Source organism: Balaenoptera ricei (genome assembly GCF_028023285.1).
Source record: "Balaenoptera ricei isolate mBalRic1 chromosome 7 unlocalized genomic scaffold, mBalRic1.hap2 SUPER_6_unloc_1, whole genome shotgun sequence".
Lineage (NCBI taxonomy): Eukaryota > Metazoa > Chordata > Mammalia > Artiodactyla > Balaenopteridae > Balaenoptera > Balaenoptera ricei.
Window position 1 is genome coordinate 1,066,538 of NW_026777444.1, and position 14,699 is coordinate 1,081,236.

Sequence of the window (14,699 nt, forward strand, 5' to 3'; positions counted from 1 at the left end):
GCACCTGAGAGAAGGGACCTATAACCTAAAAGAAGACGAGCATCTACTACCAGATGGTTTAGACAGGACTAGGGAAATAGGAACCAAAGAAAGAAGTAGGGATCAAGGCTGTGCCTGGAGTCTTACAAGTAGAGGTAATCATTTGGCGTTAAATATGGGAGCTGGAAAAAATGTGTCATAGGGAGAGTGTAGAAAATGTAGTTCCAAAGAGATTATTGTAATTACTCATAAAAAAGAAAAATGAGCAGGATAAACTCTTAAAACTGTAAATTAAAAAAAAAAATGCTGCCAAAGGTTTAACTGTACAAATACACCCTTCATACAAGCATAAACTTTATTCTAATTTAAGACTAGAAAACAAAAACCATATTCTTGGTAGACACTAATAAAACTTGCCAGGAATGATGGCTCCTTTTAAAACTCTTATTTTCTAAAATACATACCAGCAGCTCTTGTCTCACTCAATTACAATCACTAGTGGCATCCAAGTCTTCACTGGGCACTTACCCCTGCCATACGTATGTTACGTAAGATACAGATAAAGTTCTGGTTCAAAATCCAGGCTTCTCGATACTTTGGCTAATTTATAGTGACATTCAGAGTATTTCAAAGTAAACACCATTTCAGACTGATTACTAATTGATGCTCAAGGCAATTAAAGTGCATAGAAACTCCCGGGGATATGATTAATAGAAGAATAGAAGAATAGAACTGAAAATGTCATATTATTCTATCAGTAGGAATCTACTCCAGAACCAAGGTCCCAGACCTGAGATTCCTGGTTTCAACCAAACTCCAAGTCTCTGACCTCAGCTCCCAACTGCAAGTAAGGGAGGATTTTGCAAGAGCTGGACGGCAGGTAAGTACGCTGCAGAGAAGCAGCCCAGGGAGCTACACTTAGTCCTGCCGCCACAGGTACAGCATCTAACACGGTGTGCCCTCTGAGGCCCCATGGCTCAATACTCCTTCCACCCAACCCCCTTCGCTTCTCTTATTTCCTTGTCCTACAGCAGCCTAGTATTTGCATGGTCCATGATATAACACTAGACCTGATCAAGGCTGGCGTGGGAGTTAGGTTACGCTGAGCCTGCAGGTGAAGTTATCAGTGCCAGTAGCTCAGAGGGGCAGAAGAAAGGCAAAGCTCTGAGGACGAAGCAAAAGGAATTGATTAGGTCGTACAAAGATAAGACTGGAACGGGACAGTCTAGGAAAGAATAGCTCAGGGAACTGGATTTAACATTTGAGGATTATGAAATCTGCATAGTCTCTGGTGATTAGGAACTGAAGGATGAAGTTGAGAATTTGGGGAATTCCTCATTGTGTTCAACCAGACAGCCACACTTCAAACATACAACAGATAAATGGTTGATAATATACTTAAAAGCTGCTGGAATACATCCCCCCCCACCCCAAATTAACTGAAAGATGTACTGTAATTATTATAGTTAACGTCTACTAAGTACTTTTTCTCTGCCGAACTACTAATAAGCATCTCATTAAATATTCACAGCCGTCCTACGAGGTAGATATTATCACACTGTTTTACAAGCAAGGAAATTAATGCTTACAGAGATAAAATAACTCACCCAAGGTCACATAATTAGAAGTGGTGGAACCAAGTTTTAAACAGTCTGAATCCAGAGCTTACGCTCGTAACACTAAGTTATAGTTGCACCTCAAAGAAAACAACTGCAAAAAGCGGGAGGAAAGTTATTTTAAATCAGGGATTTCTAAACTTGTAGCAGTGGACTCTTCTCTTCAAATGAAATGCTTCTCAGAAGCCAATTTATAAAAGAGACAATAGCTAAGCAACTGTCCTATCTGCCAGTAACTGAGGCTTCAACAGAACTTATCAGAGCATATGCTGAAGATGACTATTTTCTTTCATTCCATTTTACTTATAAGTGGTAATACTACTATATTTTAAATTCTACTAGGAACTACTTATATTTAAAATGAACAGAATGCAAGATCAGTAGAGGTCAGGGCTCTAAGGACATTCATATTTACTTTAATTGATAACATATTCCTAATGCAATGGTTTTAATATATTTAAAACCAATAATTTGCCTAAAATGATCCACAGTGGGGTATGGATGGCAACAAGGACTTGAAACACATACTGTCTAAATTCTACTCACAAAAAAATTTTGTGGTCAAATTACTACGTGTGTTAACTTTGGATGTTAAGAAAAAAGAGGGCTTCCCTGGTGGCGCAGTGGTTGAGTCTGCCTGCCAATGCGGGGGGATATGGGTTCGAGCCCTGGTCTGGGAAGATCCCACATGCCGTGGAGCAACTACGCCCGTGAGCCACAATTACTGAGCCTGCGCGTCTGGAGCCTGTGCTCCGCAACAAGAGAGGCCACGATAGTGAGAGGCCCGCGCACCGCAATGAAGAGTGGCCCCTGCTTGCCGCAACTAGAGAAGGCCCCCGCTTGCCGCAACTAGAGAAAGCCCTTGCACAGAAATGAAGACCCAACACAGCCAAAAATAAATAAAAAAAAAAAAAAAAAAAAAAAAGACAAAAGAAAGGAGAGACAGGAATGTGATTCTAAAAGTGTTCCAGGGCTTCCCTGGTGGTGCAGTGGTTAAGAATCCGCCTGCCAATGCAGGGGACACAGGTTCAAGCCCTGGTCTGGGAAGATCCCACATGCTGCGGAGCAACTAAGCCTGGGCGTCACAACTACTGAGCCTGCACGCCACAACTACTGAGCCTGCGCGCCACAACTACTGAGCCTGCGCTCTAGCGCCCGTGAGCCACAACTACTGAGCCTGTGCATCACAACTACTGAGGCTGCGCGCCACAACTACGAGCCTGCGCTCTAGAGCCTGTGAGCCACAACTACTGAGCCTGGGAGCCACAACTACTGAACCTGCGCTCTAGAGCCAGCGAGCCACAACTGCGCCCGTGAGCCACAACTACTGAGCCTGTGTGTCACAACTACTGAGCCTGCGTGCCACAACTACTGAGCCTACGCTCTAGAGCCTGCGAGCCACAACTACTGAGCCTGCACTCTAGCGCCCACGAGCCACAACTACTGAGCCTGTGAGCCACAACTACTGAGCCTGTGCTCTAGAGCCAGCGAGCCACAACTACTGAGCCTGCACACCACAACCACTGAGCCTGCGCTGTAGAGCCTGCAAGCCACAACTACTGAGCCCGCACACCACAACTACTGAGCCTGCACACCACAAGTACTGAGCCTGTGCTCTAGAGCCCGCAAGCCACAACTACTGAGCCTACATGCCACAACTACTGAAGCCCGAGTGCCTAGAGCCCGTGATCTGCAACAAGAGAAGTCACCGCAGTGAGAAGCCCGTGCACTGCAACAAAGAGTAGCTCCCGCTCACCTCAACTAGAGAAAGCCTGCGCACAGCAACGAAGACCCAATGCAGCCAATAAATAAATAAATAAATTTAAATAAATAAATAAATAAGTAAAACTGTTCCAATGCCCAACTTTCAGGCTGGGGTTTTTCACCACAAATAATGTGCTTATCTTAAACTTTGACATTTTGGAAAATGTTAAGTGAAGAGCAGATAATGAAAATGTTACACTGAAGTGCACTTTGCTGTCAACAGGCAATATACTGTAACACAGCAGCAAAAGAGTTGTTAAAACTGTCCATCAAGCCAGGTGGGCAAAAGCTTTCCTGACTTGTTTCAGTCCAGGTGGCTGTAAGTTTCCTCATGAGTGCTTCAAGGTCAGCAGTGAGGCAGCTTCCTCAGCACTCAAAACAGTTCTCTGTTGCAGCTGTTAGCAATCTGTATCACAATAAAAAATAAAACTGTATCCATCCCATTCACACACTTTGCAATTATTCTGTAGCAATACCTGAGCTTCCCTGTTACATATTAGCATTATGGTGGGAATTTATTTTTTTTTAATCTGTTAAGTATTTTAAAATTAATTTAGGGCTAATGTTTATCTCAGAAAAATCACAAACTAAAAACAGTCTAATTTTCTGTGGATCATTTAAAGAAAGGAAGGAAATGGTAGGATGTAATCTCAATTACCCCCGCCTATAAACAGTAACTTTAAGCGTACAACAGCCTCCTGTTTGCTTCCACAGTAAACACACCTGCGAATTAATAGCGTTTTCTCCTTGAGAAGTGGGCAAGCTCGCCCAGTGCCTGAAGTCAGGCTCACCTGAACGCCCCTGGACTCCCTCAAAGAGCAGGAAACTGGTGAGATATCCCAACATCAATTTCAATGTATTGTACTACGTTGAAATGCTCTGTGCTTAATCCAACATATTGTTTGCATTCTTTTCACATTTGGCCAATGTAAAACTAAAATCTATGGATTCCAAGTTGAAAAATATTTCCTCTAAATTGAAAAAAAAAAAAAAATCAACAAAGCCTTGTCCAGGATACACAGTTCTACAGACTGGCTCAGGTAAGAAAACCCAAGTTTTAGTTCCGTAAATTGGGACAAATGCTGTTAGTGTGGCTCTCTCATCTGTAAAGGAGGGCTATATAGCTTTCCTATTTTATTGAGTTCTCTTGAACAGTGAGATAATTTATGAAAAAGCTGACTGTAAGCTACCAATGTAAGTTATTATTATTAGTTTACCATTAAGCTTGTCTTTGCAGAACTCTCTCATTATTCTTAAGGTGAGGATTGGCTGAATTTCCAACGCAGTGTTATAGATTCAAAACTGAATACAAATACATAAGCTTCATAAAACATGTCCAAAGAGAAAGCCCGAAGCATTGAAATTCTGGTGGACTGGGCAGGGGAAGAAAACCTCTGCATGGTTCCAACCTATCCTGAACCTCCTTCTCCACTTCAGGTCAGGAAAAGAGAACACAGGTATTCTGAAGAGGTAAGTGATTTGGGGGGGTCTGTGAATCTATAAAATTTACAAAAGGATATACTCAATTGTATGCGAAGGCAGATGTGTATGGGCTCTACGGAAAGGGCCCTACAAAAACTAGACTGAGATCATGTGGTCAGGCCCCAGGAGTGACACTGTTCTGTCTGTGATGACACGGACTTTGTGATTCCTCCAAGTGGTCAGCTTTCATGTGCCGAAAGCATGTCATTTAAAAATTTAATCAGTTAACATTTCAATCATGTCTTTAATTACTGTACTTTTTAAAGTTTTAGAAGTAGAAAATACATGCTTATTGAAAATCAAACAAAAAGTTTAGCTATAATTTTTAAAGTAATAAAACATAAATTTCCACCGATCCTAACTCCTGTCCACCCATGCTCCACAGGTGTCACTGTGCAGTGTATAGTCTTCTACTCCTCCAACCTTTATCATGTACACACACAATCCAAATCTTCTACCCAGATACACGTTAGCCAGACTCAACGCCCACTGGTCCCGACAGCTTGGCCGCCTTCGCTGCTGGCCCACACAGAGGACAGCAGCTGCTCCTACAGACCAGGTGCGCTTTCCTGGAGCACCTGCAGCTGCTGTGCTGGCCGCTGCACCTGCTCTCCATCACTCAGACCCATCCTTTCTGCAACCCTCATCACAGTCACTGTATCTTAAACCCGTTTCCTTCTTAGCAATTAATGAATCCTCTTACCTACTTATGTATCTTATAAAGTATTTTACTTTTTTTCTAACTCTTGCACTGTATTTTTACTTGCATATGAACTAACTGTATTATATGAACCAATAAATCAAGACTGCCTATTAATGTGAGGTAAGTATGTTGTGCATTAAACTGATATACTGAATTATGAAGTTTAATTTATGCATCAATTTGTAATGAGATAGGAGTGAATTTTAGAAATGATGTATGCACGCTTTCTATAACTTATTTTCAGTGTGATGTTCTCCCTTGCTACTTAATTTCCCCAACACTGTCTACTCATCCTTATGGTTCCCTTCCTGAAAAATATTAAGAAAACTCTACCTTTCATCACCTTACTGCCTGACCACAGTGATACATGTATCTGCAGAAATATGTAACAATGTGCACTAAAAGTTCAAGAATATACAGAGTCAATAAAATAATAACAGCAGTTTTGTGGGGTGGGGGTCACCAAGACCTTCAGGAACAAATAAGCACATTTACAAATATATAAACTTTTAAAACATCGCACAAATAAAGTCTTATATCAAATACTATAATTTCCCAGATTATTTCAAATGAAACAATTTGGGGCATTATTACTCATAAAAAGGAAGCTAAATGCAAAAAGGCCTTACGGAGATGATTCCAAAACAATGCTGTTAGCTTGTGTGGAAGATGGAGACCGATGCCTCACGAATGCCTCGCCTGGGCAGGTGTGAACCACGTGGCCGACCAAATGACCCACTGAAGACGGCCGTAACCTGGTTCCCTCTTGGGTGAACGCAGAATTTCGACTACGAGAAGAGGAACAAAAACTGAGTAAAACTGTACTGTAACTCAGTACGTTCAAGTTTTTTTCTTATATGATTGCAGTAGAAAGTGGGTGTGTGTTTTTAAGACTGACCACATTTTACTAAGCTGAGTCTCTGACAAAGACAGTATGGTATAAACAGAAAAAGCACAGAATAGGAAGTCGAAAGATCTGAGCTAGAGTTAGCAATCTGCCACGGGGATTTTATCTATTTCAATCATCTACTATCCCCACCAACCTTAATGTTTCTAGGTTTCAGTCACTACAAATGTGCGTCTTAATCAGCATTTACAAAATAAAAGGAGAGAATCAATAATTCAGAAATATCCTCTGGTCTGAATTCTTTTTTAATCCTTTAATAAATACTTTTATTTATGGGATTTTCTATAATTTCTAAGACTAGAGATACTGAATACCATATTTCCATCTTCATAAGTGACACAGTCACTTTAGAATTTAGGGAAAAAACAATTTTCTTCATATCATACGTAAAATTGTTTCATTAACAGAAAGTCTGATAAGAGTTAGTGACAATTAATTAATTCAACCATCTGGTTTAAATTTCATGTGTCTTCCATAATTTGCTGTAATTGTTTAGTGGGGTACTGGTAACAAATAAGGAATGGCTGGCTGGAAAAGGGACCAGAAAAAGAAGGTTCTGGATCTTCTCCAACAAGCTGATTAGCCTTTGAATTTATATGCAGTCTATTATAAAAAAGATGACTTAGCAATCGACAATTAGCAAGACATTGTACAAACTTTTGAGTCTATTTTGTTTCTAGTAGTGAGGAAGACACCTAGCTATTAGGTAACCTGCTGTGAACCAAGCTGTTTGTGCACACACTTTACTTCCAATATGGTAGGAATTTACTCTTAAGCTGACAAACACCCATCAGTGAAACAACTTTCAGAATTTAGTGCTCATTTACTGAACATGAATGTGTATGAAATATGTCCAGAGGAAGACTTCTTTAAATATTATATTCCATGCCAAAATTCAAATATTTCTTATATCAACCTTTTGGGTTAACAAGGACAGTCAGTATGGTAACATGAATTTTGTTATCATTATCTTAATCACATACATGTAATACATACAACACATTTGTTAACATTATGAGATTAAGATAACATCTTTGGCCAGTACACGTTTATTATCTTATTATGACTACCTACCCCCAAGCATCCAGCTTTCGTGAGACATGCTAGGATGAAGTGCATACGCGGTAAGTGCTGAGTAACACGTGCTTCTCAGCTGAGCTATGGCTGAGCTGGGGGAACTGAGGCTGGAAATCCCTTTTCCTAGACCACAGACACTGGCACAGCAGAAGCAGGGTAGGAGCTTCAGCAAAAGAATCACAACACTTAGCGTGTTCAAATAATATGCACTCTCCTAGAAATTATGCTGGAGATACACAAGGAAAAGAGTTATGTCAGCTACAACCATATTCCCAGATTTTAAGTCTACTAATAGGCCTTGATTTATTGGCTAGTGACCCTGACTGTGAAAGTCAGCTTTGTAGTTAAGTGAGCATCTTTATGTCATGCTCTGCTTACACAGTGAGCTCCAGGCTGAGAGGAAATAATGCCTTGGAGCAACGAAAATCATGTCTGACCGAAAAATTTAAATTTTACATATTATAGTCTTCAGGCAATGGAAACACACAGCCAAACATTTAGAAATTAGCAAAACGTACACCTGATGTACTTACTGATTAGGAGTGCCAGGTGGGGATCGCGACGGAAGGCTTTGTGTTTCCAACCTGTCATCAGATAGTGAATTTCTGCTTACTACTTCCCAATCCATTAATTTCCGTGCCAAGGGCTTACTTGGGGATCTGGAGTAATAATTTAAATAATATGCAAAAAATTTTATTTTTTACCCCAAGCTATGTACCGAACCTTACAATTTGGCTTAATACATCATATTCTAGATGAGTAAACACAACACGTTTATTTACAAGAAATTAATGCATTTGGAGGCTACTTATCAAACAATTTCCTAAGAAAGGAAATCTTTATATGAAGAAAGAAGGCAAGAAAAAGTAGGAAAGAGAATAGGGAAGAGGAGAAAAATTAAAGAAACAAAGAAAGAAAGATGAGAGAAAAAAAACAATGGAATCGTTGGCTATCAAGTTTTCCCAGATACTACCAACATTATATTTTAGACATTGTCTCTGTCCCAGGGTCTCTGGGACTTGAGCTTATCTTGTGGTGTTTTAAACAATTCCTAACACATCATCTCCTGAGTGTCCTTAAACCTAAACCCTGGCCCTCTGCCTCAATGAGGACAAGGTAAAAATGATAATTGTGCATATTTTATTTATAAATTTTCCCCTTTTATATACAGTAAGCCAGTGGATTTTTTTCTTTTCTTTTCTTCTTTAGGAAACATTTGGAAGGTTAATTATTTTGTCTCATGGTGGGGAGTAGCATATGTTTTCTTACCTGTATATTGTCAGTTATTATAGTGATAAAGAGAGTAAATGATCTTTTCAGAAAAGATATTGATCTTTACGGAGGTCAAAAACCCTTAGAATTTTAGGTGAATTAGCAACTGAAGTCGTTTTTTATGCAAATTCAAAAAGTGGCCAAAGTTCATGGAAAATACATGATATCTTTTTAAATGCCTAGCTTTTTGACATGCAGAGTTCATATGAAGGTTAATATAATGAATTAAGCAAATTACATAAAAACACATAATATATCAGCTTCTAAACTTAGACAGTTTTATATTTCAGTAATAACTCACTGAAGCACATACAAATAGACTAGACTACAAAGCACGGTAACACTGACCACGAGTACTCAAGAAAATTTACATACATAGTAGGAAGCATTAAAACAATGAGTGGGGGGCTTCCCTGGTGGTGCAGTGGTTAAGAATCCGCCTGCCAATGCAGGGGACACGGGTTGGAGGCCCGGTCCGGGAAGATCCCACATGCCGTGGAGCAACTAAGCCCGTGCGCCACAACTACTGAGCCTGCGCTCTAGAGCCCACGAGCCGCAACTACTGAGCCTGTGTGCCACAACTACTGAAGCCTGCGTGCCTAGAGCCCGTGCTCCGCAATAAGAGAAGCCACTGCAATGAGAAGCCCGCACACCGCAACTAGAGAGAGCCCATGCACAGCAACGGAGACCCAACGCAGCCAAAAATAAATAAATAAATTTATTTAAAAAAAAAAAAAAAAACAATGAGTGGGGACCATCAATCCTAGCTTTGACCTTCCCACAGACAAATCACTTAAGTTTCTACATCTAAATATCAAAATTTTCTAGTAAAATGTACGCTCCTACGGTCCTTCCTTACCTTCTGAAATGATCTATGAGTATCTACATTTTCAGTGCAGTGTTTTAGTTTATTAATTTTACTAAACCACAAGTAACTTAAATTACTTCTGAATCCAAACCACACAAATGCCCTATCATTTCATGTATTCATAGCTAAAATCTTTTTAGTTTGGCCTAATGATGTTGCTTTTTTTTCTTTTACTTAGTTTTAAATTGAAATATAGTTGACTGACATCTCCTTAACTTAAGAACATTGAACATTTTCTAAAAGAGATGTAACGTTATCAATTTTTTTTAAAAAGTCATTGACTCAGATTTCATTTTTCATAAGTGAATCTGAAGTCATTAAAGCATAAACATTTCCCATTACCATGAGTTTAAATTACAGGACTTTCTGATTTGAAGACAAGTCAGGATACCATTTAGTCTAACCACCTCATCAGTCACAATAAAATAAAAATAAAGTATATTATCTCATGCATTAGATTTTTAAAATGAAGTAAAGATTATTAAAAGAAACAGCATTTATGGCTCTTCTATTAATGCTCTTCTATTAACATAATTCTTAATGTTAATAAACAGATTACTCACATATTGGATTATTAAATGTAAACTGTTTGAGTTCACTAACCACAGTCAGGAGATCAACTATTTTCATTTTCTAAAAGAGGCAAAGAGTCATTTGAAGGAGGAAAAAAATCCAGTTATACTCACCTAATACAAGGCATCAGAACACTTTACTGTTGTTAATAAACTAAACATGGTTGGAAATGCTTTGCACTTAAAACTAAACTTCAAGGTATTTTATTAACAGTTTTAACCTCAGAGACCCACACACTCAAGCTTGCTGTCTATGTTTCCTGTTGAGTGTGGAAACTTCAGAGAAAAAAATACCACACTTCATCAGTGTTTGCAATGTGGTAAATTTATTTTCTGACCATGGCACCTTATTTTTCTGTTGCATGGGAACATTCTTTTGCTTTCTTCCTAGATATTATATGATAACTGAAAAAGTCTGAAAGCAATTCAAAGAGTTGATGTATCAGAAAAATAAGTTAACATTTATTATTGCTGAAAAAAACCACCTTACATAAAAAGTTTAAGGAGAAATCGTTTCTAACTATTTATACTGCCAACTAAAATTCCAAGGAGTGGACAAGAATTCTAGAATTCTCTAATACTCTAACAGAATAATTTAATAATTGCTAAAACCATTAGGGCATTTTGATAGATATGCATCAGATCATCACAATCCCAGAAAAGCTTGTCTTTCAGAGCTAGTAGGATCATTAAAAAGTACTATTAAGACCTTGTCCTAGATGATGACTTATTATTTCAAAGTGGATTCATACAATTCCAGCACAACAAAAGAAACAGGACAGTTATTTGGGGCCCATCATATCGGAATTTTATCTCTACTACTCACTGAATAATATTTGTTTTATAAGATAACCTGTTAAACAATTTCACATTTTAATAATGCATATATAAAATGAAGAACTATCTGACTGGTGACTATCATACTAAGTGAAGTAAGTCAGACAGAGGAAGACAAATATCATATGATACCACTTATATGTGGAATCTTTAAAAAAAATGATATAAATAAACTTATTTACAAAACAGAAACAAACTCACAGACTTAGAAAATGAGCTTACAGTTACCAGGCAGAGAAAAGTGGGGGAGGAGGGATAGACTGGGGTTTGGGATTCCCATGCACACACTGCTATATTTTAATTAGATAACCAGGGACTTCCCTGGTGGTCCAGTGGCTAAGACTCCACGCTCCCAATGCAGGGGGCCTGGGTTCAATCCCTGGTCAGGGAACTAGATCCCATATACCGCGACTAAGAGTTCACATGCCACAACTAAGACCCGGCACAGCCAAATAAATAAATAGATAGATAGATAGGTAACCAACAAGGGCCTACTGCATAGCACAGGGAGTTCTATTCAATATTCTGTAATAACAGAAATGGAAAAAGAATTTGAAAATGAATAGATACTTGTATATGTGTAACTGAATCACTTTGCTGTACACCTGAAACTAACGCAACACTGTTAATCAACTATACTCCAATATAAAATAAAAATTAAAAAAAAAATTTTAAATATTAAATTTAAAACATAAATAAATAATAAAATAAAATAAAATAAAATGTATTGGGAACTGCTCTGGAAAAAAAAATGAACTAATAAGATGCAGGTGTAACTATATGTATATCTCTCAAAATCTGATATGCTCAAAATATTAAAGCATTAACACATATAAATAAAGGAAGTCATTTGCATGTGATATTAACATTAATACGTAAACACACCTATGATTTGGTATTCATATTAGGATATCATATTACAGTAGAACTAGTTATGAAATCATGTTCAGTATTTTTACAAATATCAAGCAAGACAAAAAGTTAAGCTTCTTGTTAGGAAAAGAATAAAAAAGTGCAAATATTTTGTTATGGTGCTGTTTTAACATAGAAGAATCAGAAAAATATTTACTTTGATTTTAACAAGTCTGAAAGGAGTGTTGCAAAAAAGTTATAGTACTAAGACCTAGAATAAATATGTACATTTTAAGTTAAAACAAAGTTGATAGGAAGTGAACTATTCCTTTCTCAAGAGCAATTTCAAGGAAAATGGTTTCAAATTAACATTTTACTGTACATTTTACCTTTGTACAGGTCCTTAGTACTTTCTAACTAGAAACAAGAGTATCTATGACTGTGGAAAGGAGGAATTTGAGTAATTTCAGCAGCCGTATCTATTGGGGCAGACATCTCTGTGTTTTTACTTTCTTTCTTTCTCCCTTCTGAAATAACTAAGCCACTAATATGACACCAAGATTTATATTTAATAGAGAAATTGACAATATTTCCCTCAATAAATCTAAAAATAAAGCCAAAATAAATCAATTTCAAAACTTTTTTGAACAAATGCTGAAATGAATTACATCATTCAAATTCAAGTTAAACTTATCACAGCAAAATGCTATATGCCCTGACCAGCGAAATCTTTCCTACATCAAGGCATTTTTCATTGACAATTTTCCAATTGGACAGATCATTCATAGACAAATCAGGATGAGGGTAAGCCAGGAATGAAGGGGAAAATTTAAAAACCCAAGTACATTTTATTATTCAAACACATAAAAATCATGTTCTAATGATTTTTTTGTTTCAAATGCCCTTACTCCAAGGAACCTGTAATATTATTTGTTTTTTATTTTTACAAGCATTCCAGGCACAGTGCCGGCACAGCCTCAGCCTCAGAAATGACTCTGACTGTGTACACGGACCAGTGGCAGGACGAAGGGAAGGATCTTGCAATTAAATCTACAGCTCAGGATAAAAGGACTTAAGTGTTTAAGATTTACTGACATGAACGACAGCAGATTTTTCAACATCAAAGAAAATTCCTATGATATGCTAAGTGATAAAAACAAGCAAGAAAAAGTATGAAACAATTTTTAAAACAAAATATAGACATACGTATCAATATCCGCGAGTATATACATGGCAAAATCTTGAATAGTAAATACAAAACAATTTTAAATGATTGTGTTGGGGTCACGATTTTTCTTTATGTTATTTGGCATTGTTGGAGCTTTAAAAAAAAAAAATGAGCCATCATTTGTGGAGTAGAGAAAGCAATAAAGCAGTTTCTGCTTTTAGAGGAAAGAAAAAAAACAGCAGCTTTTTAGCCTAGAAACACAAAGCAGGAGGTCTTTCGGACAAAGACTGAGAGCAAAATTAAAGTAAAAAGCAAAATTCTCCACTTCTCGTTTATTAAAACTCTCAGGCCTCCACTGGCAGCAGACACTAAGCTCATGACCTCTTTAAAGACTCACCCTCTCCAAGCCATTTTCACTGAAAATACACTGCTTCATTTAAAAACATCTACCATACCCCACTCACTAGAGAACTGTGGCTACTGTGGTGAATTCAGACAGACAGACTCCCGTCCTCCTAGAGCTGACATCCTACCTAGTGCAGGAGACAGACAATAACGGGATCACCTTTCACATCTGAGGCAGGGAAGGAGTCAAGCGTCACATGTCTCACGCAGAACAGCAAAAACTACTGCACAGAGGTTAAAAGTGTGGGTAAGAACCTGGGATGCCTGGTTAGAATCTTGCTGCATCCCTCACTCTCTGTATAATCTCAGGTAAATTATTCAAACTCGCTCAGTTTTCTCATCTGTAATGGATTTATTACCTCACTGAGTTTGGGGGTTGTGAGCTAATATACAAACACTGCCTGGCACAGGTAAGTACAAAATAAGCATTAGCCACTATGAGATTAACTGGTCACCCTCTTCCACTCACATCCCCACAGAGTGATTCTATCCCAGCAGCCAGGCTAATCTCCCACCCTCCCCCATATTTTTATTTTGGAACATTTCAAATATAAACAGAAGTAGAAAGAAGAGTTTGCTAAACCCTGTGTACTCAGGCCCCAGGTTCAAGAGCATCATCATGAGAATCGTGTTTCACCTCGCCCCCCAGTTATTCTGAAGCAAATCCCAGCAACCATACGATACTTGTAGATACTTCAGTTTATCACTCTAAAGCACAAGAACTCTACCACATTTTTAAAATGCAAGTCAATTTATATCCCTCCCACGCCCCCAGTCCCCCTGGCCTCCACTTACAATCCTAAGTCCTCACCATTCCCAGCACAGGGCCACACAGACTCCGGCCGCTGCCCGCCCGTCTAGCCATCTCCTGCAGCACTGCCGTGTGCACCCTGCCCAGTACTGGCTCCGGCTCAGGGCCTTCCCTGCCTCAGGCCTCACCTATACTAGGCGTCTGCTCCACCAATCAGAGTGCAGTACCTTGTTCTTCACTGTGTTCCCAAGGCCTGAAACAATGCTCGGCACAGTAGGTCTTCAGTAAAGATTAGCTGCCACCAATCTGGTCACTCTCCCTCGTCAGACCTCTCGGCTGAGTTTTTAATCATCTATTGGACAATCTGGTTAGATTATTGCTCAGGCATCTCAAACTAGACCTGTGCCAATTTAACCTCTTCTATTACAAATCTGTTCTCTCCTGTA

At 38.6% G+C, this 14,699-nt stretch overlaps 1 protein-coding gene across 3 annotated transcripts in view; it reads right to left on the reverse strand.

Annotated features, from left to right (window-relative positions):
* The window catches only part of PTPN4 (protein tyrosine phosphatase non-receptor type 4), a 182,099-nt gene that overhangs the window by 46,906 nt on the left and 120,494 nt on the right, over positions 1-14,699 (reverse strand). For all 3 annotated transcript variants that reach the window (XM_059912035.1, XM_059912036.1, XM_059912039.1), the window contains 2 exons: positions 8,062-8,187; positions 6,174-6,332 (listed from right to left, as the gene is read on the reverse strand). In XM_059912035.1, the coding sequence (XP_059768018.1) occupies positions 6,174-6,332; positions 8,062-8,187 (285 nt within the window). The remainder of the gene's footprint in view (positions 1-6,173; positions 6,333-8,061; positions 8,188-14,699) is intronic.